The following is a 27,374-nucleotide window of genomic DNA, read 5'->3' as shown; positions in this document are numbered from 1 at the left end:
TTTCATATACTTTTGGGCCATCCCATATCTTCTTTGGACAAATGTTGATTCAGATCTTTCACCCATTTCTTATTTGGGTTAAGTTTGTTTTTTGTTTTAAACAATATAAAACTTTGCTCCTAAATCTCCCTTTTCTAACACAGTAACTATTTTCATAAATTTCAATGTTGGGCCCTTTGGCTTGTCTTAAAAAGCACTTGAAGCCTACATGAAGCCCATAATATACTCCTTGAATAATGACAGCAACCCATAATCGTATGGTACCTACTATGTGCTTAACACTGAGAGCTCTTGCAAGGTGGAGTTTTCCATGGGACAAGATTAGGGTTTCTCGATGTCAGCACTGTTGACATCTGGGACCAGATAATTCTTTGCTGTGGGGAGTGGTCCTGTGTATTATAGGATGTTTAGCAGAATCCCAGGCCTCCACCCATGAGATGCCCAGTAGTGCCCCTCCAACTGTGACAACCAAAAATGGTTCCAGACATTGCCAAATGTCCTCTGAGGGACAAAGTTAACCTGGTGGAGAATCACTGGACTAGACTAGAAAGGGCACTGTACCAGGCATCTTTAAGTGGGAGGGAATATATAAGCCAGAGAATGATCCATAGAACCAGCATTCCAAGAATAAGCAAATTTTGCTTTCCCCAGACACAAAAGAGTATACAGTGTACAATGCTTTTCATATGAAGGTCAAGAACAGGCAAAACTAAACTATGGTGGTAGAGGTGAGAATATAATCTATGCAAGGAGAGAAACAGTCTATATTTGCACTGTCCTATATGGCAGCCACCAGCCACATGAGGCCATCAAATGCTTGAAATGTGACTAGTGTGACTAAGGAACTGAATTTTTTATTTTACTTAATTTAAATAGCTACCTCCGGAAAGTAGCTACTGTATTGGACAGCATAGTTCTGTGTCAATGTGGGTGAAGGTTTCACACTTAAGTAAAATCAAAAAACTATACCCTTAGGATTTATTCATTTCATCTATGTAGGTTCTACTTCAATTTAATTTTTCTCTTTGTCTTGTTTTATACCAACAGTTGTAGCAAGATTCCACAGTGGCTCTGTGGCAGTGCTGTAGAGAACCACGGCTCCTGAGGACACACCTTCCTAAATCTGAATCAGGAGCTCAGACTTGGTGGGAAGCCTCAGCGAGTCACTGAGCAATCACTCTGCAGCCCTCAGCCTAGTTTCTTCTGCATTTTCTACATTCCACCTACATTTCCTCTCTCCCATCCCTGTTTTTTTTTTCTTTTCTTTTCTATGAGAATATTTAGCAAGTGTTGATTCTGTTATTTTGCCTGGTCTTTGTCCAAAGGAATAAACTAATTAGGACCACAGTACCTGAGGTGTGAAAAATACCTGACGAAAGCAGAGGCTGGACAAATACAGTAAGGGAATAAATTCTTTTGCCACTAGTCAGATTCCCTGTGGAGTTACTGACTGCTTTTAAATTCCTTGGGGGAATTATTTCAATTTAAAAATCTGATTGTTTCTGATCATTAAGCATGAAAGAGGTTTTTCAACTTTCATCTGGGGCTCTGCCTCATTAGCACAAAGTATGCCCCACCGCATAGCTGCTATCCCCAGAAGGCAGAGAGGACATCAGACACTGCCATCGGAATGACCAGCCTGTATCACTGCGATGCTGTTACCTGATCTAAGGACAACTGCACTAGGTTATATATCTTACCTTTGGTGTGCTAGCTAACCACAAAATCTTAATACCTTACTTAAAAAAAAATAACCAACTGTGAGATTTGGATTGCTGCTCTCACGGAGTGAATGCCTGGGATTTTCTGAGAAGCCCTAGGAAAAAGACTAGCCTGACAGTTCACAGCACTGCAAACCTCTGCCCACCAAGGCCTTCCATTCTAGCCTGGAGGGGATATGAAGAAAGGTAGAAAGGTGTGATAAACCAAGCTCTACTTTCTTCATCTTTCTGATCTTAATGACAAAGAAAGACCCATTCGCCATAAGAGTGAATCCACCACCTTGGCTCGAATGATAAGTAGTTTGTGTAAGTGCTTGTAAGAAAACACACTGACTTCACATAAAGCTAGTCCTTCAAATTCCCATTCCTTAAAGCCTAAGCCTTGATTTAACTTGTATTTTCTTCGAGCAGCTGTTCATAATCCCATCAAAACTCCATCCTGACAATTTTCTTCAATAATACCAAATACCTTAGACACATCTATATTCTTTTAGAAGTTCTTAAATTGAGACCCAACCATTCCACCCTATAACTTTATGTAATGCTGTATGTATATTTTTACATGCATTGGCAGCGTGGGGCGGGGGGTGGGGTTCATAGCTTTCATTAGATTCTTAGTGATCCATGACCCTAAAAAAACACTGTATTCCATTTTAAAAACCTTTTTAGAATTCTTTACTTAAGCGTTTATCTAACCAAATTAGAAAAGATCACTCCTCTGTCAATCAATAACACTTGAAAATTTCAGTCTCCTAGAAGGTCCACCCATCACCTCTCCTTGCATGTTAAGGTTAACCAGCCGGGGTTAAACGGGTGGGTTATCTCATACAAGAAGGGGACTATGAGAAGTGGCAAGAAAAGGATGGCCGTAAAATGCCCACCATCCCTGTATGCATGTCCTTCCACGATGTGACTTCAATGCTCTGCCCGTGAAAAGTGGAGTCTACTTCTCCACCCTTTGATTCTAGGTTTGGCCACGTGACTTGCTTTGGACAATAGGGCATCAGCAAACGTGACACAAGCAGAGGCTTGAAGAGTGCTTACATATATCGAGGTTTGCCCTCTATTGCTCTTAGGACCTGATGAGACCACCATGGGAAGCAGCCCAGACCATCCTTCTGGAGAATGAGACCTCAGCTATTCCAGCTGCCATCCCAGATACGTGAATGAGGCCATCCTGGACCATCTTGCCCTAGTCAAGTTGACCCAGACCAAAAGACTCACTCAGCCAACCCACTGAATTATGGGAAATAATAAATCATTTTTAAAAAGTCACTAAGTTTGGGGTGATTTGTTATGTAATGAAAACTAGTGGTAAGTATTAATTAAGCAGCAAAAACAAAACAAAACGAAAAACAGTAAACAAAAAAACAAGGACCAACCAGAGTTATGTTCTAAACTCTGGTATAATGTCCCCAGTACCACTAACTTAGCCATTTTTCTCAGTTCCACTGAAGTTTCTATGAAAGATTCCACAATGGAGGCCTCAATGTAAGTTAACCCCCCACCCCAAACCAAAAAACACCACTAAATTCTCTGGGTATCAAGAAATATTCTTGAGGTCTCTGTGTCCTCTCGAAAACTTCTTTAATGAATAATCCTGAAAAATTTCACGGTTTATGACTGTCACTTACTTTAAGTAGTTCATACATATAAAACCGGATATCAAAGTCTGTCAGGATCTGGTAGAGTTGCTGAAACAGATTTCAGAAAACATTAAGTTAATTTAGTCTTATTGCATCTTGTTATCCAAAGTTGGTCATTATTCTCTGTAAACTTAGTGCCTAAGTCACTGAAGAATCCCAGAACTTTTTACTACCTGATCTGGAACAAATGAGGACAAAGACTAAAGACAAGGGTCTAACACTTCGGTCTTCAGAAGAAAAAACGAAAGGAATTCCAAGGGGAGAAGAAAAAAACCATTTACACCAACTTGGATCTTCTAAAAACCTGTGTAATGCTCCATGACTTCAACACCCACAATTACATTATTATGAAGTCCAAATTGTCCTCATATTCTTACTGAACTTCAAACAAACTAACCCCACTGCAGCACCACAGTTTACTTTAGAGAACCAAGTTCTGAGCAGACAGCAGAATCTGAAAAACTTCATCAGCCCACATGGTAAAATGATGGCAAGACAGTCTGTTCATGAAACCCAAGGAAAATGAACTGCTATAGCATTTGGAGACGGCAAGAGACTTCAAAAAAAAATCTATAACCTCCACTCCCTCAAAACCAATTCCAGGCTGGAAAAAAGAACACTTCATTGGCAAAAACTGATGGAAGCTAAAGACGTAAAATGTTTAGGGGGGAAAAAAAGGAGTGGTGGAGTGAGATGTTTAAAAAAAAGGAAGGAAGGAAGGAAAAAAGGAAGGGAGGGAGGGAGGAATGGATGGATACCAGTTCTGAAAATGATTACAGGCCTAAATGACATACCAATGTAAGTTTTCATAATTGGTAATCCAAAGACCCACTCACCGGGAGTTTTGTTTGTTTGATTTCAATTTCTAAGAGACGGAGTAGAATTTACACAGCCAGGTTCATTTAAATCATCACAAACCCCCATCAGAAACTATATTATTATTTTAGACAATCAATTCCAAGTAAATCTCTTTCCCCATCAGTCCAAGCAGCACCTTCTGTAAAATTAATCAGTACACCTTTATTAAACCTATTTTGTTTCTCTCTTTACTGGAAGACTCAAGCCATGTAGCGAATCTCTCCAAGGAGCACAGAACAGCGTATACAATGTGTTTGTGTAAAAAAGGAGGGGAAACTAAAACTACACATACATATTTGTATCTGCAAGAATGACTTTTCACTGTGTACCGCTTTATATTTTAGATCCATGTAAACATACTACCTGTTCAAAAAATTTTTTTTACGAAAAACAACCGATTTACCAAGAATCGAATCCAACATTTTCGAACACCAGGACTCCTGGCCTCTTTCTCAAATTTCCCCTTTTCAGTAAGAGTAATTATCCCTCCAACTTAGTAAGAGTGTCTGATTTCACTCATGGCACTGTAGAAAATGAACACATACTTTCCAGTATACTGGTGGTGGCTTGGAGCTGCTCCACTACTGGAGGCTGACCCTGCTTGGGACTGAACCGCGTTTAGGCCCAATGGCATGAACGTGCCACCACTTCGGCTCCCGAGAGACTCAACTGCATAACAGCTAAACACCCAAGTGTTTTGTTCTCCCCCAGCTCTGCATAGCAAAAAAGGCTTCTCAGCAGCACACTGACAGTCTGTATGTACAGACACAGGCCGAAGATAACATCTCTTCGGGTGCCAAATCAGCTCTTCCTCTGAGAGTTAAGGAGATCACTCCCAGAGTCTGTGCCAAGTTGAACCTCAAGTCAATAAACAGACAATGAAAGTGAAAAGGGCATTTTCTAGTAACCCTCAGAGGGCTAGAATATTCTATTTCCAGAAAACAAACATGGGCTATTTTATTATTTGGACCTTTATCTGCGGAAGGCTTTCCTCTCATACCATGCGGTATCTATCCCAAGCATCCACGTGAGTGTTAAGGCATAAAAACAAATGTCCTTGGACTGCCAACACAGTATTTATAGCTACTCTAACCAATATCAATTTTACGTAACACAAAAAACACTAGCTGACTATAGCGTTTAGGCCTAATACGTTACAAAGTCCTGAGTGACAGGATGATACTCACTTTCATTTTTCAGGAGCTCTGGGAAGGAGGAGACCAAACTACACCTGTAACATTCTACCACCCAGGCCTGAAATTCAGGACTCACCAGAGTCCAGGGAGTAGCTTCCTCCAACCTTTGTAGCTCTTTCTTCACTGCAGCCCCCAGGAGTTCCCCACTCTGACCAAAGAGACCTGTCTTTGCCACCTCTGTTCTTCCCTCCCCCAAATCTAGAATGCCTGCCCCTCCCCCTTAGCTGGTAAAGTCATAACCATCCCATCCGGGTGCCACAGAGCCCACAGTGGTCTCTTCCTTCTCTGAACCCCCAGGCTATTCACCGTTCTCTGGGGCGCTCACAGGACACCGACAGCAGCAGCGTCCCCAGAGTTAATGTTCTGCACTCGGGTACTGGTGGTGAAGTTCTCAGGATACTTTCTCACTCTGCTGTGAACAACAAGAGGTTTCTTCACCTTGCCCACATGCCAAGAGCCCCACGCCACCACCCCTGCACATCGAGGCATATGCATGCTGGGGAGGAACGGATGCCACAGCTGCTGGCAGTCACCGATTTGGTGATTAAAGATCTCTGAACTTTCCTTCCCTCAGGCATGTCAAGGGTCCACCGTACAACTCTGTCTGTGGACAGCAACTCTGTCCTTGCACAGCAGAATAACATGTTTTATATAGCCCATAACACGTGTGGCAATTCTGTGCTTGTACACAGAAGGCAGTCAATAAATGTCTTTGACGATGCTCACTAGTCAATGGGACAAAATTAAAACTGTCCTCAAGAAACAGAAGTACTAAGATTCCATGACAAATTAGGAAGGGAAATTTCACAAGAAGCACACTTCTCCTCCATTCTTCTTAGTCAGCTACGTGGAGAACATCCTTAACCGACCAACTGCAAAATGTTGTCAGGAAGTTAGTTTTATTTACGTTTTCATAAAGTAAGTGACTTACCAAAAACAAAACAAGCCTATACTTCCCGGAAGATTACAAAGGTGCTGAGAATGGAACCAAACTAGGATTGGTGAATAGTTTCTAAGTCTCAAACACACTGGCATTTCCCTAGAAGTCAGTTATACTCCAGGACTATTCAAAGGGCCCAAGGTAGAAATCTCCTGGGACGTTTTTTTTTTTTTTAAACTTTGGGTTTGTTTGTTTATTTATTTATTCATTCATTCATTTATGGCTGTGTTGGGTCTTCGTTTCTGTGCGAGGGCGCTCTCTAGTTGCGGCAAGCGGGGGCCACTCTTCATCGCAGTGCACGGGCCTCTCACTATCGTGGCCTCTCTTGTTGCGGAGCACAGGCTCCAGACGCGCAGGCTCAGTAGTTGTGGCTCACGGGCCTAGTTGCTCCGCGGCATGTGGAATCTTCCCAGACCAGAGCTCGAACCTGTGTCCCCTGCATTGGCAGGCAGATTCTCAACCACTGCGCCACCAGGGAAGCCCCCTCTCCTGGGACTTTTAATTAACCTCAGAAGGTCCAAGAAGAAGAATGGGAAAAATGCAATTTGACCAAAAGAATCAGTGCCTTCTTGGTCTAAAACCAACATCCAGAAAGGAATGGCCACAAGTGGGCCTCACTCATGCTGTCTACACACAGATAGTTCTTTAGGCTCCAGTCGTGGTGCAGCTAGATTCCAAGGCCCCATCCCTAACGACTGTCATTCAGGAGGACTTCTCACTTCAAGAAGGTTCCCAGCCAGATGTGGGAATCACCAGCACAGCAAACTCTCACGCTGCACACACAGCTTGCATATTCCCTGCCATACACAGCTTGGTCTATGTCCAGAAACCAGTGGTCCCCACGTAGGGGAGAAGAAAAAGTGGGGCGAGTGCGAAATAAAGTAAAAGTGAAAGGTGCTGAATGCAGGAGGCACCCATTTTATAGCACTGTTTACACATAACCCCAAGATCCAGAATGAAACCAAGGGCAACATTTTTAGAAACTTAAGGAAGCAGAAAAAATCATTAATCAAGAACATCAAAGTTACTACAAATCACCCGAAAATGTCTTACAAAGAAATGACAAAATAATGTCAGTGATCTATAATAAAAGTAAATTTTGTTCCCCCAATTAAGGAAACTTTATTTAGTCTGTGAATGCACCATCTCCACATCAGACCCTAACAGCATTAACAAGGCCTCAAGATAACCAGGTAGTCAAGGCCTAATTCTATGTGAATGATATGAAATTTTCCAAAGATTAATATGGGTCTACCTTCTTCTCAAGATGGAGCCCATTTGGGATGTCTTAAACAATTTTTAAATGCCCAAATGATACATATTTTACTTAAAATGTATACTTATTTTTACTGAGACTTTTCCAAAGGCATAGAAAACTGAGAAGCATGTCTCAACAAAAAACTCTTTCTACCTTAAAACAGTACCTTAGCTTCCTTGAGACAATTCTGAGTTTGGGAGTTTTCTATAACTATTCATTCCAACTTTTAGAAACTGGCTTTTCCTATTCATTTGCTTTCAAATTTTGTCTTTTGTTCCAAGTATCACCATGTATCTTTTATTATCACTTTGACATATACGAACCATAACTGATGATTTTAAGGAGAAACTGACCAAACCAGTACCACTACCACAAAATAAAATATCAAGGGAAAAAATTATCAAGGCCACAGAAGATCTGGACAAGATTTAAATTAACAAGCTTGATATAAAAAAATGACTGTGTACCAAAGCCACAAAGCAACCATCAACAAATTCCAAATAATCAACATTATACAGATGTTTTCTGGACACAGTGCAATCAAATTAGGAACCAGCTAAAAGAATCATTAAAAAAAAAATAAACAAAAAAATACCAAGTGGATCCGGAATGGACATTCCCAGGACAATAATTACTGGGAAACTTTTGAATATAAACTCTATACTATATATTAGATGGCATTATAATATAAATATTAAATTTCTTAAGTGTACTAACAGTATTGTGGTTATACAGGAAAATGTCCTACCTAGTTCCAGTGATGGCATATTTAAAAGTGAAGTATCATGATGATTACAACTTACTTTAGGATGACTTCAACAAAAAGAAAGACAAAGAGGGGAGGGTTGGGAAGGGGTGAGAAATAACTACAAATGTGGCAAAATAATAACAGCTAGTAAATCTAGATAATGTAAGGGTATTAACTGTGCTACTCTTTCCAATTTTCAGTAGATTTTAAATTTTTCAAAGTAAAAGATTTGGGGAGAAAAACCCAAATCCACAAGTTTGGAATCTGTACTTGTAATCTGAAAACTATATAGAAGTGAGTTACATAACCATGGAATGTAGCTACAATGGTGCTTGGGGTTGTATAGACTTAAAGCACATTTACTACCAATCAAGAAAGACAGAAACAAATCAAATGAGCTGAATTCAACTCAAGAAGTTAACAGGAAAAAACAGTGAAAACCCAAGAAAGAAAATAATTAAGGAAGAAAGAAGAAAAGTTGGAACAAAATAATTAAGACAGGAGCAGAAACAGAATGAAATCGAAATCCTAACATAAATTCTCTGAGCACAAAACCAAAAGGCAATTCTTTGAAAGCATTAATAAGAGAGCTCTAGCAACACTGATTAAAAAAAAAAAAAAAAAAAGAGAAACGAGAGTAAAGGTACAAATAATATTACAAATGTAAAGGAAAGCATAATTAGAGACATATTAAGTTTTTAAGTCCTAAGAGAATTCTATTAACAGCTTTATGCAAATATAATTTAAAGTAGACAACTTTAGGAATAATTATCCAAATAGACTCAGGAAGAGAGAAAACCAGGATAAAACTTTAACCAACAGTATGTTTTAAAAAGGATAGTGTAGTTCAAAGTCTCCCCTCCCCACCTCAGAAGATACCTACTACCTAGATCATCCCTATTTTATATAAACTTTCAGAGAATAGAAAGGAAAAGCTATCTAACTTATGTTATGAAGTCAGTATAACCTTGATACCAAAATGAGAAAGACTCTACAATAAAAAGAAATTACAGATAAAAATTTATTATCCATTGTATCAATAAAAAATACTGAAAAGAACAGGCTGTGTCACTGTCGATTCATCCCTGATATTTAAACCAGGGACAAACCTCCTCTGGATGATACCTTAAAACCAGTTATTAATACACTTAACAGTAAAATTTTAAAAATAAATAAAAACATCCTTTCCTAATAAGATGGACACAGGACAAAATAATAAGCCTGAAGGACACTGGACAATAAATCAACTGATTTCCCCACTTATGGCCTGTCATACTATCTGGAAAAAAAAGTAATTTTCCTGTTATGATTTGCTCTTCCTGATATTTAAGATATTTTAAGTTGACTAAAATGGCATTGTTTGAACATTCAAAGGGGACCTACAGTTTAATAACATGGCAGAACCAACCCATCCTACCTCTGTTTCTTCCCAAAGCTCCTCTAAAATAACTGTAAGACGGACTTCCCTGGTGGTCCAGTGGTTAAGAATCTGCCTTCCAATGCAGGGGAGGCAGGTTTGATCTCTGGTTGGGGAACTAAGATCCCACATGCCAAGGGCAACTAAGCCCACGTGCTGCAACTACTGAGCCCGCGTGCCACAACTAGAGAGAAGCCCAGGCGCTACAACGAAAGATCCCACATGCCACAACTAAGACCTGACGCAGCCAAATAAACAAATAAATAAATATTTTTAAAAAACCGTTAAGAGGAACAGGGGGATTTACTCACAATGCTAAGAGAATGGAAGAGACAACAAACTTTGAAGCTATAAAACAGATGTCCAGTTGACTTAGCAGACCAAAAAAGCTGAGAATTCTCCCAACATTCTGCCAGCGGAGGGGGCCCAGTAGCAAACACTTCACAATGAAAAACTACAGAAAGGCTCAAGAATTGGTGACCCCAGGTATCACTGAAAAAGGGCAAAGAGATTGAGCTGAAAACAGGAAAATGAGTTTAAAAACACGACACTGAAAAGGGGGAATTAAGTGAAAGTCCACGTGGCACTCCCTATAGCTCTCCTCAACTTGAGGCTACTAGGGCTGCTGGCAGCCAGGCTTGCATTCTTGAGACAGGAGCTGACAATCAGTAATCAGTAATTTCATTACTCTACAGAGGGAGCAGACATTCAAAAACTGTGACATTTCAGACAACTGTAGCAGAGACAAAACGCAAAAACACCCCCCCCAAAAGGAATTTGGAAGGAAAACAGAAAAAGAGATGAAGAAGAAAACATAATGGGGAAAAAAACCCCACATATTCTCAGTGAGAAAATAGAACATATTACATAAAACATAAAAGAACAGGATACTATTTTTAAAATTCAGAGAAGAAAATAGAGTGCCAATATATGAAGTCTAACATTCGAATGAGTTCTAGAAAGTGAGAACAAAGAAGAAAGGGAAAAAAATAAAAGAACATTAAAAATATTTTTTCAAAATGGAAGGACATGGGTTTCTAGACTGAAAAAGCCCAGTAAGTCCCCAGAACAAAGGATGAAAGCAACCTGTATGAAAGCACATCACTGTGAAATTTCAGAGACTGAGAATAAAGAGAAAATACTAAAAGCTTTCAGAAGAAAAAAACAAAAAACCCAGATTACATATAAGATGAAACCAGAATGGCTTCAGTGGTAATAGTGGTAACAATCTCTTCAAAATTCTGAGGAAATTATTAATTACAACCTAGAATTCTATATCATGGCAAATGTATTAATTGGGAGGATAAAATAAAGATGTTTTCAGATATGCAAGCCTCAAAAAACATCAATTTCCCATGACCCTTTTAAAGGAAGCTCCTAGAGAATATATGCCATCAAAACATCCTCTTTGTAAGAAGTAAGATTTCTCTAAGAATTAAAAACTGATCCTCTGTATGTTATTAAATCAACAGAACAGCTGTCAATTTAAGAAACACAAAAATACTGAAGTGAAGGACTTCCCTGGTGGCGCAGTGGTTAAGAATCCGCCTGCTAATACAGGGGACACGGGTTCCAGCCCTGGTCCAGGAAGATCCCACATGCTGCGAAGCAACTAAGCCCATGCGCCACAACTACTGAGCCTGCACTCTAGAGCCCATGAGCCACAACTACTGAGCCCACATGCCACAACTACTGAAGCCCGTGCACCTAGAGCCCGTGCTCCGCAACAAGAGAGGCCACCGCAATAAGAAGCCTGCGCGCCGCAATGAAGAGTAGCCCCCGTTTGCCACAACTGGAGAGAAAAGCCCATGCACAGCAACGAAGACCAAATGCAGCCAAAAACAAATAAATAAATAAAAATAAAAAAAATAAAAAATACTGAAGTGAAATTTTTACATCTGTGGCTAGATAACTGGTAAAAATTCATTAAGGAAGCAGAAGCACTGAAACCTGAGGGATTTCACTATGAAGTTCCATTAAGACCAGCTTTTAAACTTTTGCATTAGGAAAATGTTTGGTTTCACTAAAGCTTATTTCTTAAGAAACACATTCCCAATCATGGACATCTTGATAAACCTCAGTTGTTCATAGCAAAAGTGTGATCAGTTACGTATATCAGCACAGTACTCTACCAGCTAAGCACTGCCCTGCTAGTTAATGAAAAAATTTACATCCCACTTTTTAGAGTTCACCTTTAAGGAGTCACATCAACAAGGAAACTTGTTACAAGTGGGAAAAGCCATCCAATTGTCCCTCCATATTTGAGGATTCAACCAACTGCGGATTGAAAAAAAAAAAAAAAATTCCATAAAGTTGAATTTGCTGTGCTCCACCAACTATTTACATACCATTTACATTGTATTAGGTATTACAAGTAGTGTAGAGATGATTTAAAGTACACAGGATGACGTGCATACGTTACATGCAAATACTATGCCATTTTTATTGATATATAAGGGACTTGAGTGTCCTCGGGTTTTGGTATTCCTGGGGCTCCTAGAACCAATCACCAATCACCAATCCCCTATGGATACCAAGGGATGACTGTACTGAATATAAAACTTGCTTATTGTTTTGTAAGTCATAATATCCATTTTTGCTTATTTTCACTAATTATTTTAGAGTGATTACCAAAGAAAAAGTAAATGTGAGGATAAGATTCTTTTATTTTCACCCAAAAGCATCACTCCCCATAGCATCAACTTTCAACTGCTGATTTGGTTTTGTCCTAACTTCCATCACAACAAAATCACAAGCCTTTCATACACTGACAGAGAATTATATTCACCTAAAAGTTCTCTAAATGTCCCTAAAAATCAACACCACTATTTGCTTTTATATTGGTTTTCATATTATGCTCTACCATGTCCAGTATGCCTGGCTCCTTATCAGAAGGTTGCAGTGTTTGAACAAAAATAAAAACAAATTCACGAAAAACCAGCTTAAAACCACACTTTTGGAACACTTTAAAGTCTAAATTAACATGCATTATAAACATAAGAAATGTAAATAACCCAAAATAGGGCTTTTCTACAGCACAGTGACTCTGTGTCATCTGCTTTGTACACAGTGTGCATGAATACACATGCCATCTGACAGCTTGAATCCAAGGTACTACACTGACTTGTTTTCCACACAAGTCCTGTATCCATTTATCACTTCCTATCAGTAATATAAGATCTGTATGAAAATTAAAGTTAACACCTACCTAAAACTATGCTGTCTACAACAGGATCATTATAAATGAGGCATTAACTTAGACCCAGCCCAGCAGCTCTCCCCAGAGTAAGCAAGGCAAAGAGTGATGAGTAATTTCACCTGTGCAAGAACCTAACCACTTTCTGCATTCTGTACTAATGCTTTAAGGAATCCAATGTTATTTCCTGCTCTCACCAATGACCTTTCCCGGCCCCCTTGTGTTCTAGAGTATCAAGAGTACTTATCGCCACCTCCCCACTCTCCATTAACCCCATGCCAGAAAGAAAAAGTATATACGCACCTTAAAATCTGTATTATTGATATATTCAAATACCAAAGCTGGTGTCTTTGACTGCAAGAGAGAATATTAATGCTTTGTAAGTTTCAAACAATAAATGTAATTTGCTTCTGTTGTATTGGCCTACCCCCAAATCCCACTTAGATGAAAGAGATTCACTCATCAGGGAGAGCCTATTAAGAAAGAAACCTCTTGAAATTTTAAGTTTGGAATTTGCTTCAAAACAACTGGGGATGGTGGTTGGTGGGAAGTGGGTGGGGTATAGATGAAACAAAGTTGGCCACAAGCTGATTAACGTGAGCTGAAGTTGGGTGATGTGGGCAGGGAGGTTCATTATACTATTCATTTTATTTTGCAAATGGTTGCAAAATTTCATAATAAAGGTTTTCTTTTTGTTTTTTAAGAAGAGTTGTATTCTCTGACCAACCTGTCAGTGGGCCTGGCACATTATGTGAAGATTTATACTCTTCAGTGTTCCAGGTTGCCAACTACAAAAGGAGTGTTAGTTTTCATCTTGGGTTAATGAGCCAGATGCATTTTACAGAATTATCATGGGTCTTGGGAATTTATTACTGGTCTTTTTAGGATCCAAAAAAGTCTATAATTATCAATAAGGTAGAATGTGAAATTATTGCCTTGGCTAGGGACAATTAGAGAATGTCTCACGTTACAAAGATGTGTTTCCCCCACAAATCATATAAAATCCAGTATTTTTGAGTACTATAATCTTTAATGCAATGAGTACAAAATGTTCAATATTTCCTTGTGTAAATACAGATATTCAAAAGTCAGGTTTACCTAAGTAAGGTAAAATAATGCTAACTGGCAGTAACAAGCTTTCAAAATTGAGAGAAAAGCAGGGGCTTAAAGGATTATAGGAAGAAATAAAATCATCTTGGAAATCTTTACGGCTGTGAAGTTTTGCTCAAGGAAGCAAGTAAAAGTTACCTAGGAAATAGGCCACAGTGCATGCATGCAAGTCTTTGAGCAAGCAGCAGACCTGGTGCAAGGATTCCTCACTAGCCCAATGCTGAAAGTTTCAATAAGACCACCAGATCTCTCTATAGGCTGGGAGCAAGCCTGTCCCCCTACAAGTTTAGGGGATGAGGGTTCCCTATTGGTTTTCATTCACCTTGATTTACTTGCGTTACGTACCATGTAAAACACATACATGCTTTAAGTAACAAATTACAAAAATAGTAAGACAGGAATCATTAAGTTCTGTTAACTTAAAAAAAAAAAAAAGCAAAATGAAGATGGTCTAGGTATAAAACTACATACTGGCCCACACTGCAGGCCATTTTCAAGGATTATGTAGTCCAGAGTTAGTCACTGTAAAATCAATCTGAGCTGATAAGGTTGGGATACATTTTTAATGCCTCAGATAGAATCCAGCATACAACCATCCTTCTCGATCTTTTCAGGGTCCAAAAGGAAAAACTCTTCTTTTTTTCAATTCAATGATACTGTGTAATCTTGGGCAAATTACTTAACCTCTGCAGACTTCAGTTTTCTTATCTATACAATGTGACAATGTGGACAATAATGTTACCCACCCCACTGAATTGTTGTGGGGATTAAACGACATGATACCGTTAAACACTCAGAACAGTGCCTGGCACACAGTAAGCATTCAGTGCATGTTAGCTACATTATTATGAGGATGTCTTTAGCAGATAGAAGCAAAGACCTACTTCTTAAAAAGCTATCATGGGAGAACAGGGAAATAGTTGAGGTAGAACAGGTAAAGAACAGAAATTGAATGGGAAGCTTGGCTAATCATAAACACTTAAGGTTAAGTTACTCCCGAGGGGGAGAGAAAACAAAATTAAACAGCACATTTAAAATGGCTAAAAATTAAGCATTTTAACAAAAATATTTAAATTGCATCTGCATATACAATGTGAGCCCCGATGGTGGATGCTGAATTAAAGACCAGTATGAGAAACAGCAAGATAGTGACCTCAAGGGGTCTGTGGGGCTGTGATCTGTTCAGCTCTCTATGGCAAGTGTCCACATGGAGACACTTCCTATTTCCTTCTATAAACCCAGATTTTCAAATGTCAGGCTTACTTAAGTGAGGTAAAATAATGTTAATTGGCAGTAACGAGCTTTCAAAGTTGGGAGAAAAGCAGGGCCATAAGGAAATATTCAGCAAATGTTTGTGGGCCAAATCAAAATAATGAGGTAATAAACCTGGGACAGGGATTTTTTTCTACATAAACTTTTAGGTTCCATAAAAGTGGCGGTGGCTATTTTATCATTGGGCCACCATGATTTTTTCTGGTTTTCAAAATCAGTTAGTAGTAAAGACAAACACAATCATTCCCACTATATTATAACGATGTTTCCCATTATTTTCAGGTTTTGTGACATTGGCATACACACACACACAAACTCTCTCCCGCAACCACCAGGCACCTACCACAGGGTCCTTCACAGTGTCAATCAGCTTAATGATATTTGTTCCACCACGAAGGTTCTCCAGAATCTTAACCTCTCGTTTTATCTTCTTTTTCTTCACTGGCTTAAATACACAAGAGTAATCAGAAGTAAGACTCCTTTGAAGTTAATAAATAAAACTTTAAAACAATGTTTATATCAAATGGATATTGTACTATCTTGCACACTGTGTTATGCTAAAAGGCCATGTCTAAATTAGAAGAAAATAAAAGAAAAAAAAGAGATAAAATGGGCCTGCTCATAAGAATCAAATAATTCATGGACTCATATAGCTTATGTGTCAAATCTTTAAGTAGTTACATTTAGGGCATATAAAATTTTGAATACCCATGTCATACTTTAAAAATAAAATGCTTACTAGATAACTAACTGCCAAATGGAAAATGTTATAGCTCTGAACAGCTGTCTATCATGCACTCACAAATGGAAAAACTGAAACAAAATGGTGAGACACCTGCTCTTCCAACGGGTTGCATGTAATTTTGTCTTCTAGGAGCGAAGACCAGTTCACTGACATCAAGTTACAAACTTGTTTCCCAGCTGCTGGCTCCCATGTCCTGTCTGCACTCCCATTTCCTTAATATCTAGAATCTGAAATCAGTTCAGAGCTAGTAAAACTTCCCAAGAGATCCCATTCCTAAAGAAAGAGATGATGGATCAGCAAAGGAGAAAACTGACCTCTGACACAGCAGTGACTGAAAACTCCCGCTACCTACTAACCTTTCAATCTGCTGGACAGAAAAATCAAAAACCTTAATCAGAAATACTAGCATTATACATGTTATTTCTTGTCTTAAATGGGCTAAAGAGTTTGAAGAAGAATAAAAGTAGTTCTGGAAAAACAAGCATTATCATAATCAATCATGCTTTATAAAGTACTTATAAAGTACTTAAACAGTGACTGGCATATAGGAAGCAGTCAATAAATGTGAGCTTTATTATTTTCAAAATTTTAGTTAGTAATAAATCATATTTCATCCTCACAAAATTCCTATGCAGTAGACTCAGGCAAGTTGAGCTATTTGCCCAAGGTCGCACAGCTAATTCTAAAAAGTGGGGGCAGGATTCAAATCTAGACAGTCTGACCGTAGGCCTCACTCTTAGCCACTGCGCTTTCATTTCCCAAGTGTGGCTATGGAAGAAACATAACTGAGGAAAAGGAGTATTCCACCACTGAGACACTGTTATAAAAGCACAGGCAAAGAGAGTCCAATGGATTAGCCACGAAACAAGACTGAAAAAGCCTTGTGTGTATGTGGTGGTGGTGGTGGTGGGATGGGGGGAGATGTAATATACACACATGCCAGAGAAACCTCTTGTTGGTCACCAAGCTACAGCTTTGAACACACAACAAAACAGAGAGATTATGAAATACAGAACAACTGCATCACCTGTAAGAGGGTGCTCAATTGAGAGACTGGAATCTGGCTGCATTCTTCCAAGCCAGCTGCCACAATCATGGCCACTCCACTTGGTCAGGGTTTTCAGTAGAATAGATCTGGCTACTGTGGTTCTTCCCCACGTCCACTTAGGAATTTTACTCCTTACTTCCCTTTTTCATAATTACAGAGCTCAATATTTTGGGAAAATGAAGCACTTGAATATGAAGTACAAGTTGGTCAGAAAACAGCCAGAGAAGGATATACTACAAAATAAGTAGCCTATAAGCTTCAAAAATGTCAATGTCATGAAACACACAGACTGAACAACTATTCCAGTTTAAAAAGATGACAACTGAATATAACACATGGTCTGGGATTTTCCTTTGCTATAAAGAACATTATAAGGACAACTGGCAAATGAGAATGAGAGCTGTAGATTAACAGCACTGCATCAGTGTTAATTTCTGATTTGTGATCATGGCATTGTGGGTTATGTAAGCAATTGTTCTTGTTTTTAGGAAACAGAGGAAATTAGGGACGACTGCAATTTCCTCTCAGGCACTTCAGACATGTAAAAGAAATATAATTATTTATATGCACACACATACACGTCTATGTGTATATATATGAGAGAGTGAGAGAGAAGAATAAAACAAATGTCAATATTTGAGAAATCTGGGTGAGAGATACGGGAATTTTTGCAATTTTTCTGTAAGTCTGAAATTTTGTTAGTAAGTTAAAAGAAAAATAAAAGCTGGCTATCATATCTAAAAATTTAGCCAACGATACCAGTATATTCAATGTAAGAAAATTCTAGAGTCAATAGTCTAGAATTCTAGAGTCACTACTGGAAAGCAGTTACACATCTGTGGGAGTGGCAACAGAGGGAGAAAAACACAACAGCCAGAAGAAGCCTGTGTTCACCAAAATCCCTCTTCTCCCTCTAACAGTAAATTAGTACAGGGGTAACCCATTAAATAAGTTGCTCCTATGACAATGCCCCATATAAAGCCTTGCTTTGTTCTCCCGTTATTCAGCAACAGATCAGGCAGGTACCCAGTTCCTGGACAACCCAGTTAAGATGAACATATTTTTCATTATGTCTAAGGTAACTTATAGAGCACGTGAAGCATATTTTTTTGCCCAATTGTCGCCTGTCCAATAACTTCCCAAACTAGAGACTGGGGACAGCAGGACAATTCTCAAGCGGCACAATGGAGTCACACTGCAGCTGGAGTTCTCACATACTGACAAAAGACAAAGAGACTGTAAGAAAAAGGAGAGTGATGTACAGCTCAGGACACTCCCCTCCAAAGCAAGGGCACCAAGTCTCTACAGGACCCAGGCTACGGGTAACTCCCTTTAGCCTCAAGCTCACTCCTCTGAACCTAAGAGATGCTCCAGAAGCTGAAAAACCAATGAGCTCCTAGGGAGTGAAAGCAAAGATTTAAAGTCTATAAAAAGAATTGAAGAGAAAAAGTTAGGATTTATAAGGGAGGATCCTTGCATCCGAAGGAAAATAGACCATGAATTTTTATAGAAATAAGGATGCTCTGACCCTCTAGCCCACTGTCTGCATTCATTCACCGTCACTAAAGCGGAGAATACATTTCCATCACAATCACATCATTTCACATTTCATCCTGCATGCTAGAAAAAGTCCCTGTCTCACCTAAGGTTCATTTATTCCAATTCAGAGAATATCTGGTTCTAACTGAATCAGTTTAGCTGTTTAACAAAACAAAAAAATTTAAACTCAAAGTCTAGTAGATAAAATGGCAAAAAGCTAAAAAAGAAATTAAAGTATTAAATCAAGTTTCAATAATAAATTAATTTTGGCACACACCTAGAGAGAATATTTAAAGGGGAAAAACTCATTTAAAATGTTCTGTGCATGAGCTCTGAAAAGAAAGAAAAACAGATTTTTTTCAGAATGTTTCTGCTCACAGGCGAAGAGTCCCAGCTATTCAGGAGAACCTTGTTCAATGTAATCCAAGAGTAAGGTCCTTTTTCTCTTTCCCTATTCACCAACATTAAACATTTTAAAACAAAAGACCAATTTAGTATTGGCTGCTTAGAAAGACAAAAGTTGACAAGGCCAGTAATCTGTCCTATTTACTCACAGCAGATTTTTAAAAAGCCAGATCTGAGAATGATTTCAATTACCAGCATTTAATTGTGACTGAATTTGCAAAGTAATGTCTACCAAAGGCGTAAGAATTATGACCTCAATAAATGCCAGCAAATGTTAATAGGCAAAGTCCTGTTTTAATTTCTTTCCAGGCATAACTGAACTGATAAATTCAAGGAAGGCAGGAATATAGCTCAGAACTTTCAAATCTGGGATTACTTTTATTCCACTACCAAAGCAACAACTGCCCCACTAAGATTAATTTCATCACCTGCAATAAACAATTACAATGAACAATGGTTGTCAGGAATGTAGGATAGAGTAGAAAGAAAGCTCAGTCTGGATGATGGCTTTTATTTTATTACCCTGGTAGCATCTCTAAAATCCATTACGACTGACCTAAATATAAACATTATCTGAGCAGAGCAGTGTTTATTTCTTCACAGCAAATTTGCCCCTAATCTTTCAGCTCTCGTCTTCTCAATTACATTATCAACGTCTTGAACTGTTTATTCTAGATTAAAAAAACATTTTTTATTTAAAAATGTGAGGCACATAGCAGGCCTTCTGAATCTCATGGAGAGGATGGTAGTCCTTTCTACTACTGGTTCTGCTCCCTGAGCAAGCAATCAGGATGAGACTTGGAAGAACTGTATGGGTTAAAAAAGTATAAAAACACTTGTTCTTGTGGTGTCAAACAAGAAAGGAAAGTAACATTTCACTTACGCATTAAACATGCTGCTGTGGATACAAACCAGAGAACCCAAGTCTGGGTCCCTATGGCTCTCTGGGCTTTCATCTATCCCACACTTCAACCAGCAACCCTCTGATGTCAAATATTTCCCTTCAGAAGAATAACTCCAAAAATCATTGGAAACAAATTAATTCCATTTGACTTCCAGTGAGTGTTTGGCCATCTTTCCAGTACAGTTCAGAACATCCAGCAAATGTCCTACTTGTGCCCCTCACATCTACCAAGACTCCATGGCAGGGACCGAAGGTCGTGAACCTAGTGCTTCTGCCCCCCACCAGCCATGGAACCCTGAGCAAACTGCACGTTCCCCTGGGTCTGTAAAAAAGAGGCTGGGTTCTAATAATACCTGCACTCCCCTATCCTGTGACTCTGTTTCACAGGTTAACCACACTCTCAATGTCTGACCCCACAACCACAATATTAGAAACAGCACTGACTAGTTCACAATTTTTAATTTTTTTTTTTTTAATATTTATTCATTTATTTATTTGGCTGTGCCGGGTCTTAGTTGCAGCACGCGGGATCTTTGTTGCTGTAGGCAGGATCTAGTTCCCTGACCAGGGATCGAACCCAGACCCCCTGCATTGGGATCGTGGAGTCTTAGCCACTGGACCACCAGGGAAGTCCCCAAATTTTTATTTTTAATACTTTAATAATACTCTTTTTAACACTTTTTATACCATGAGACGTGTGTAGAAACTAGAAATCACCAAAAAATTTAGATAAATTAGTATTAATGTCTTGTTTCAGGACAATGATGTCTTGGCACACTTGCCTAATAAAGTAAAAGGAGGGTAAAAAACCTAGCAGCTGATGAAGTAGAAATAAAGGAGAAAGCACAGAGCAAACATCATTTTGATATAACCTAAACAGCCACCCGCCCACTAGGAAGCCCACTATGAAGTAACTAAAAAAATCTGTAATCAACAGTCATCTCATCCTTCTTTTAACACTACCTCCTGCAAGTACAAAAATTTAAATATACCTACAGACAAGTAGGCTAAACATGCTGAAAAGATAAACTTGTATTACCATCATTCTTTGTTTGAAGCTTGATAATTATTTCTGGGGGGAAAAAAATGGACAGCCAAGCTCTTTGTATAAAATAAGACTACCGGGCTTCCCTGGTGGCGCAGTGGTTGAGAATCTGCCTGCCAATGCAGGGGACACGGGTTCGAGCCCTGGTCTGGGAAGATCCCACATGCCGCGGAGCAACTAGGCCCGTGAGCCACAACTACTGAGCCTGCGCGTCTGGAGCTTGTGCTCCGCAACAAGAGAGGCCGTGATAGTGAGAGGCCTGCGCACCGCGATGAACAGCGGCCCCAGCTTGCCGCAACTGGAGAAAGCCCTCACACAGAAACAAAGACCCAACACAGCCAGAAACAAATAAATAATTTTAAAAAATAAAAAATAAATAAAAAAATAAGACTACCAACAGGAAGCCTAATATGAGGATTTCCAGTCCTTGCAGCATGGGTCCAAAAGCCTGCACATTTGTTTTTTAAAAACTGGTATTGCTCTTAACTTCTACTTAGAAAATAGCAGTTGAATTTGAAGGATCCCAAGGACTCTAAGAAGAGATGAAATCCATACATAGGTGATACTCACAAAGCGCTATAAGTTGTCCAAAATGGCCAAATGTTTTTATTTCTGTCTATACCTTCCTAAGAGGTCTACAAAGGAACTGAAAAGTTGACTTTTCAAAATCAAGATGAAACCTCAGGCACAAAAGTGGTTTTCTACCCTGCTACATTAACCCTTACCACCCCCGCCCCCCATCCTCGGCCTTTTCTCCTCAAAACAATTTCTGTCAAAAAAGATATGACCTCCCTATTGATTGGAAAGTTTTCTTTGAAGATTTCAGACTCAGGATCTCACTTCAGCATAGACAGAAACATTTTGCTCACCAATTTCTAAATTCCTAAAACCTCTTAATAGCCCCAATATCTTCTCATCACAAAAATACTGAGAAATCTACTGATGTAAATTAAATGATATAAAATCCCTCTGTGGTCATTCATCATCCAACCATTGTCATATATTGAAAAGGACTGGATGGAATGTTCGCCAAAAAAGCAGGCAGCCCCTGTCCTCAAGGAATGTACCCTCTGTCTCAGTCACAATGTGCACATCAATATATAATTCCTTCTTGAAGTTGAAATACAGTACGCCTAGATGAAAAGGAAGCTTTTTCTGGATTCCTTCAAATTATGAGCAACCGGCACTCTGTTAAGGAACTAATTTCCTGTGGCCAAGCACCACAACAGTAGGTATTAGTCATAACTTTGACTTATCTGAATAGGGGCACTTTACTGAGTAAAGACCCTATTCTTTTTAAAAAACAATACTTTTAATCTACTTTAATTCAACCTGTCAGAACGAGAAAACCCAACAATACCATTAATAGTTTCTTACTCCATCCATCAGACAGAACAAAATCTGGACAGAAATGTCACAGGGCTTTGAAAAACAGAAAGTGAGTGTAGTTTTCACCAGTGGAAACAAGGTGGTTCAGGCTGCACTCTGAGAAGAACTTGTGTGGAAAAGATACAAGAAACAACACTTCATTAGCTAGAGCATCAAGGGGGCCTCCCAAGTCTTATTCGAGAACACTGGAACTTACTCTGTGCTCAACGTTAAGATCTTATAACCCAGTGCTAAAATGAGCAGTAAGAGACAGGAAGAAATAGCAAACAGGAGTTCTGGCTAAGGGTTATTTCAACATAGTGATGTGAGATATGTTTCTTTGTGCCTACATTTCTTGTCGGTTAAAAATAACCTTCAGCTTCCATATTGGGTTCCCTAAACATATCCTCCGAATCTTTAGAGCAGGGGAAAAGCTATCCAGCAACTGAGGCTATGAAGCTCTCTACAAGGATGACTAAAGGGTAACGTGATGCTTCCCTAAATGAATGTACTGTTATTTACATGTACACCTGAATGTTGTTCCTTTTCAAAAAAGACACTACAGGAAGTTGCACACTTACTCTAAAAATGTTACCGTCGCACAAATGTTTAGACATTTTTCTGGAATTGCTTTAGAGTCAGCAGTTCATTCTTCTGAATGTACAGCAATGGAATGTGGATATTCCTAATTTCAATTTATGCCTTGCTTAAAATTTCCTAAAGAAATTTTAAGCAGCTTATATTAAAAACATTTATGCTAATGTATAAAGAAAAAAATTGTATGCCTTTGCCAGGTGATTTCTCTGAAGAGAACATTTCTTTCAATATTTATGCTTGTGAAGAAAAACAAACAAAAAAGATCATGTGACTCTGTAGGTGCAATTCATATTTAGGGAAGAGAAGAGTCAAAAACTCCACGTCTTTAAAATCAGTTCCTCACTTCTTACCCCCGTGTTTCTGACAGCACAAATAATTTGCCTATTTCTCTCAACGGCAATCCTGCCTCTTCATCACTAGGCCAGGATGGTACTGCGTAATAGAGATGATCACTTTTTGGAAAGGTGATTTTCAGACAGTCTAAGCCTGACCCCTCTTTCTAAATAGGGACACAGCTGCCCTAACTCTACTTAAGATACAAAAACAGCTTTTCAATCCCGCATTCTTATTCACAAAGCCTCTTCAAAATGGCCACAATGTAACTCTTGTATGTGTAAAAGTGCTTATATTAACTAACTCTTTGGTCATCTCAAGATTTCACTAAATGACATGCACACATATTAAATAATCTGGCAATGATGAATACCCTTCACAGATTCTAAGAATTACTTTTTAGTACACCCTATAAGACATTATCAAAGCTACACAGTTACCTGAAGATAATTTAGCCAACTCTTCATGCTCATTAAGATCATGCCTTCATTCAAGAGATGACAAAGGTGTATCTTTAAGAAACTTAGGCTGCTAAACCAGATTCAGGCTGTTCTGTTCCCATTATTATTTTAGTGATTTTAAGTGTATTCTCCACTGCTCCCGACCTCACTTTTACTAGCTGATAAGCAACAATGAACCTTCCTGACACAATTGACTCACTATATCCACCCCACCTGAAACTTTTATCACCAAAGGAGAAAAAACAAGTGATTATCCACTGAGGTGTTTCCCTCCACTCAGGCTTCAAGCTCATCTTTGAAGCTACTCTGTTTCCAACTTTCTCTCTGGAATAACAAACTCAGTACTCAAGGAGCTCCTGGATTGAGGGGATCTTCATGAAAAGGCTCTTCTTGCTCCTGAATACCTGTTTACTTTGTAACAAATGGAGCCCCTTTGGAATTTGCACTTTGGGACCCCGTAATTACATTTCAGAACAAGAACGTTCCTGAACTATCATGCTTAGATTTGGAACAGGTCTGCGTATTTTCTTGAAAGTTCACAGGAAAACGGAGTGGGAGGAGTAGCAGAGAGACATCAGGCAGAAGATATGCAAAATGAGAGCTTGTACTACTCATTCTAGAATGTGGCTGGCGTAGTTTATATCCTCCTGACCTGTGAAAAAGAAATTTTAATGCCACTCATAAGACACTCACCTTGAGAATTTTTACAACCACTCTCTCATTGTTGGTGATGTTAATGGCCTCAAATACTTCACTATACTTTCCCCGACCGAGTTTTCGAACCAGCTGGTAATCATCTTGATTACTGTGAAAGGCAAGAAAGAGGGACACATAAATGCCAGCATTTGGGATTAACTGAGCCTATGCCCACTACACACCCCCATCCAGCCGCTTCCATTAATCAAGCACTTGGAACTGTCTATATACATCATGCCACGACTCATTACCTAAATGAAAGCCACAACATAAACTTGGCTCCCTTCACTGGACGCAGATCCGAACCTAACTGGTCCCTCATTAACTTGGGGGAGATGAGGTAGGAAGGCACGGGTCTGAGCCAATCTAGAGAGGTGAGCAAAGAATCACCATCCTGGAGGCTCCGAAGTGCCCCTCTGCCCACAGCACCTGCCTTATACTTCACAAGCCGAAGGTAGGCAGCTCCTCCTTTGAGAATCTGGACGTCTTTAAAAAATTCCCTCGCACCCAGCCTCATTTCAAAAAACTAAAAAGGCAGAGAATTTTAATAGCTCAAGAGTACAGCTGCTGACTTCCCACCCCAATAAAAACCCCAAAACGTGAGAAGGGCCGCTCCCTCACTTGCACCAGGCTCTGGTCTCTGGACCCCTACACTTGTCAGTAAGAAAGCATTCCCTGGGGTGAGCGGGAGAGAGGGGTGCGCACGGCGGAGAGGAAGGAACGAGAAGGGGGAGAGGAAGACGAGAACATAGTGTGTGTGTGGGGGGGTCTGCCGCCCACCCCAGACCCGAGGAAGCACGGGCCCAGCGGGGAGACAGATCGCTGGGGGACAGATCGCGGGGAGCGAGTGCGGTCTGCATCGGGGGGCGGCCGGGCGGGGGTGGGGGTGAGAAGGCCCGGCGGGGGACGGCGGCGGCTTTACCCCCAGCTCGGGACGTGAGCCTCATAGTCCCAGTACTCGCGGCTCCTCAGGCTGTTCACCTCGGCGTAGACCCGGGCCCTGCTGCCCGCGGCCGGGCCGGGCATGGCGGGCGGGACCGGGGGGCGCCGCGGGGCGCCGAAGGCGGCGGCGGCGCGGCGGGGGTCGCGGGGCGGCGGGCGGAGGAGGCGGCGGGCAGCGGGCCGCCGGAGGAGGAGGAGGAGCGCGGCTGCGGGCGTCCGCGCCAGGCCGGGCCCGCGGGGGCGGGCGGGCTGGGGGCGCGGGGGGCGCCGGCCGAGCCGGCCCGGCCCTGGAGCGGCCGGCGGGGCGGCGGGGCGGGAGGCTCTCGCGCTCCGCGGCGGCCTCCGCTTGGCTCGCGGCCCCGCGGCGGCGGCGGCGGCGTCGGCGGTGGCGATGGCTGCACCAGCAGCGGCAGCCGCCGGCCGGGAAAAGGGTAGCGGCGGCGGCGGTGGTGGCGAAGAAGGAGGAGGAGGAGGAGGATACCCGGAAAAGGGACCGCGCTCACTAGGAGCGGCCGTCGCCCGGCCCGGGGCCTCCCGGGCTCACAGCGCCCCCTGCTGCGCGGGGGGACCCGCCCGGCGGTCCGGCCCCGCCCCCGGCCCCGCCCTCCAAGGCTACCTTCCAAGTCTACCCATCCTCGGTCTGGCCTAATGCCCTCATCACGGAGCCTCGTCCACCCATAGGCTACTGCCCTAGAGGCTTACCCCTCGTATACCCTTTTAGGACTCTCCTAGAGACCCTTACCCAAAGCTCTCTACCCTCTCGTCATCCAGAGTTTACCCAGCCCAACCTCCCAAACGGACCCTGTTGTGACCTTTTTGTCACCCAAAGTTCCCATCGAGTCCCTCCCTAATGACTCACTCTTACCTCTCAGAACCTCTCCTATTCAAGAGAGTTCCCCATCCCTCCCAGAGACACCCCGTCTTCCCCCAATGGACCCTGCCCTGTCACCCAGAGATTCTTGAACCTCCAGACTTCCCCTTCTCTCCTCATCCAGAGCCTTCCTCACGAAACCCTTCTTTTACGCTTTCCCCCAAATTTCCTTCCAGAACCTTCCCTAAGAACCCTCTGTATGTTCACTTCTGTCACTTCGTTAAGTTGGAGTCAGCCGGGTTGCTCACTGTGAAGTTCCTATTTTTCCCTTTGTAATTAATAAGCAATTTGTGGGGAGATACTTTGAGACCATGTAAGTACCCTGGTTTTGTTTGGGACCACAGAGAGCAGGGGAAGAATTGTGAGAGTCCTGCCGGCAGGGACAGGCTAGGGGCATGGACTGAGGGTGGGGTAGCCAACCAAACTTTGGCCTATTTTATTCTGTTGTCTTCTAGCCCTGAACGCTCTTCTCTCTTTGATCTTCTGGGCCTTTCTTTTGTCTTGCTTTCCCATCCCACATTTTTTTTTGTCAACAGAACTTCCTCACTCAGCCCAGGTTGCTCTGACTCCAGTCCTTTTTCATATTCTGTTTTCTAGGTGAGACCGTGTTTCCTCCTTTTTGATATAGTTAAGGGCACAGACTGTGGAGTCAGATCCATCCCAGGTCTGAATCCCAGACCTGCTACTTACAAGCTGTGTGACCTTGGGCCGATAACTTAATCTCTCTGTGCTGTAGATTTTACAGCATAAAAATAGTAATGGCACCTACTTCACAGGGCTATGGGGAAAATTAGACAAGGTAAGCCATGTAATACACTTAGATAGCAGATACTACATGCTCAATATTATTATTATCAGACCAGGGCCTTTCTCCTATCACTTTTCTCTCCTTGAGATCACCACATGCCCATCTTTCGGTTCTTTTCTACCCTCCAAGCTTGGCCAGGGCCACCTCCACCCCCTCCACTCCCGTCTTCCTATGCCTGACTCCTTTTTCCTCTTCAAGGCTCACCTTTAAGTTCACTTTAAATGTTAGAGTTGATACTGCTCTATCCCAG

The 27,374-nt window shown here is 40.9% G+C and overlaps 1 protein-coding gene across 4 annotated transcripts in view; it reads right to left on the bottom strand.

Annotated features, from left to right (window-relative positions):
* The window catches only part of CSNK2A2 (casein kinase 2 alpha 2), a 38,744-nt gene extending 13,182 nt beyond the window's left edge, over window positions 1-25,562 (bottom strand). For 3 of the 4 annotated variants that reach the window (XM_068527824.1, XM_068527823.1, XM_068527825.1), the window contains exons 1-5: window positions 25,426-25,562; window positions 24,501-24,612; window positions 15,706-15,807; window positions 13,284-13,334; window positions 3,356-3,415 (exon numbers count right to left, since the gene is read on the bottom strand). In XM_068527824.1, the coding sequence (XP_068383925.1) occupies window positions 3,356-3,415; window positions 13,284-13,334; window positions 15,706-15,807; window positions 24,501-24,612; window positions 25,426-25,529 (429 nt within the window). In that variant the 5' untranslated portion in view covers window positions 25,530-25,562. The remainder of the gene's footprint in view (window positions 1-3,355; window positions 3,416-13,283; window positions 13,335-15,705; window positions 15,808-24,500; window positions 24,613-25,425) is intronic. The other variant, XM_068527826.1, reaches the window with a different exon arrangement.
* Window positions 25,563-27,374: the final 1,812 nt, after the last annotated feature.

This window comes from Eschrichtius robustus, chromosome 19 (assembly GCF_028021215.1).
Source record: "Eschrichtius robustus isolate mEscRob2 chromosome 19, mEscRob2.pri, whole genome shotgun sequence".
Lineage (NCBI taxonomy): Eukaryota > Metazoa > Chordata > Mammalia > Artiodactyla > Eschrichtiidae > Eschrichtius > Eschrichtius robustus.
The sequence above is the reverse complement of the archived record's forward strand: the minus strand, read 5'-3'. Positions and strand labels throughout refer to the sequence as shown.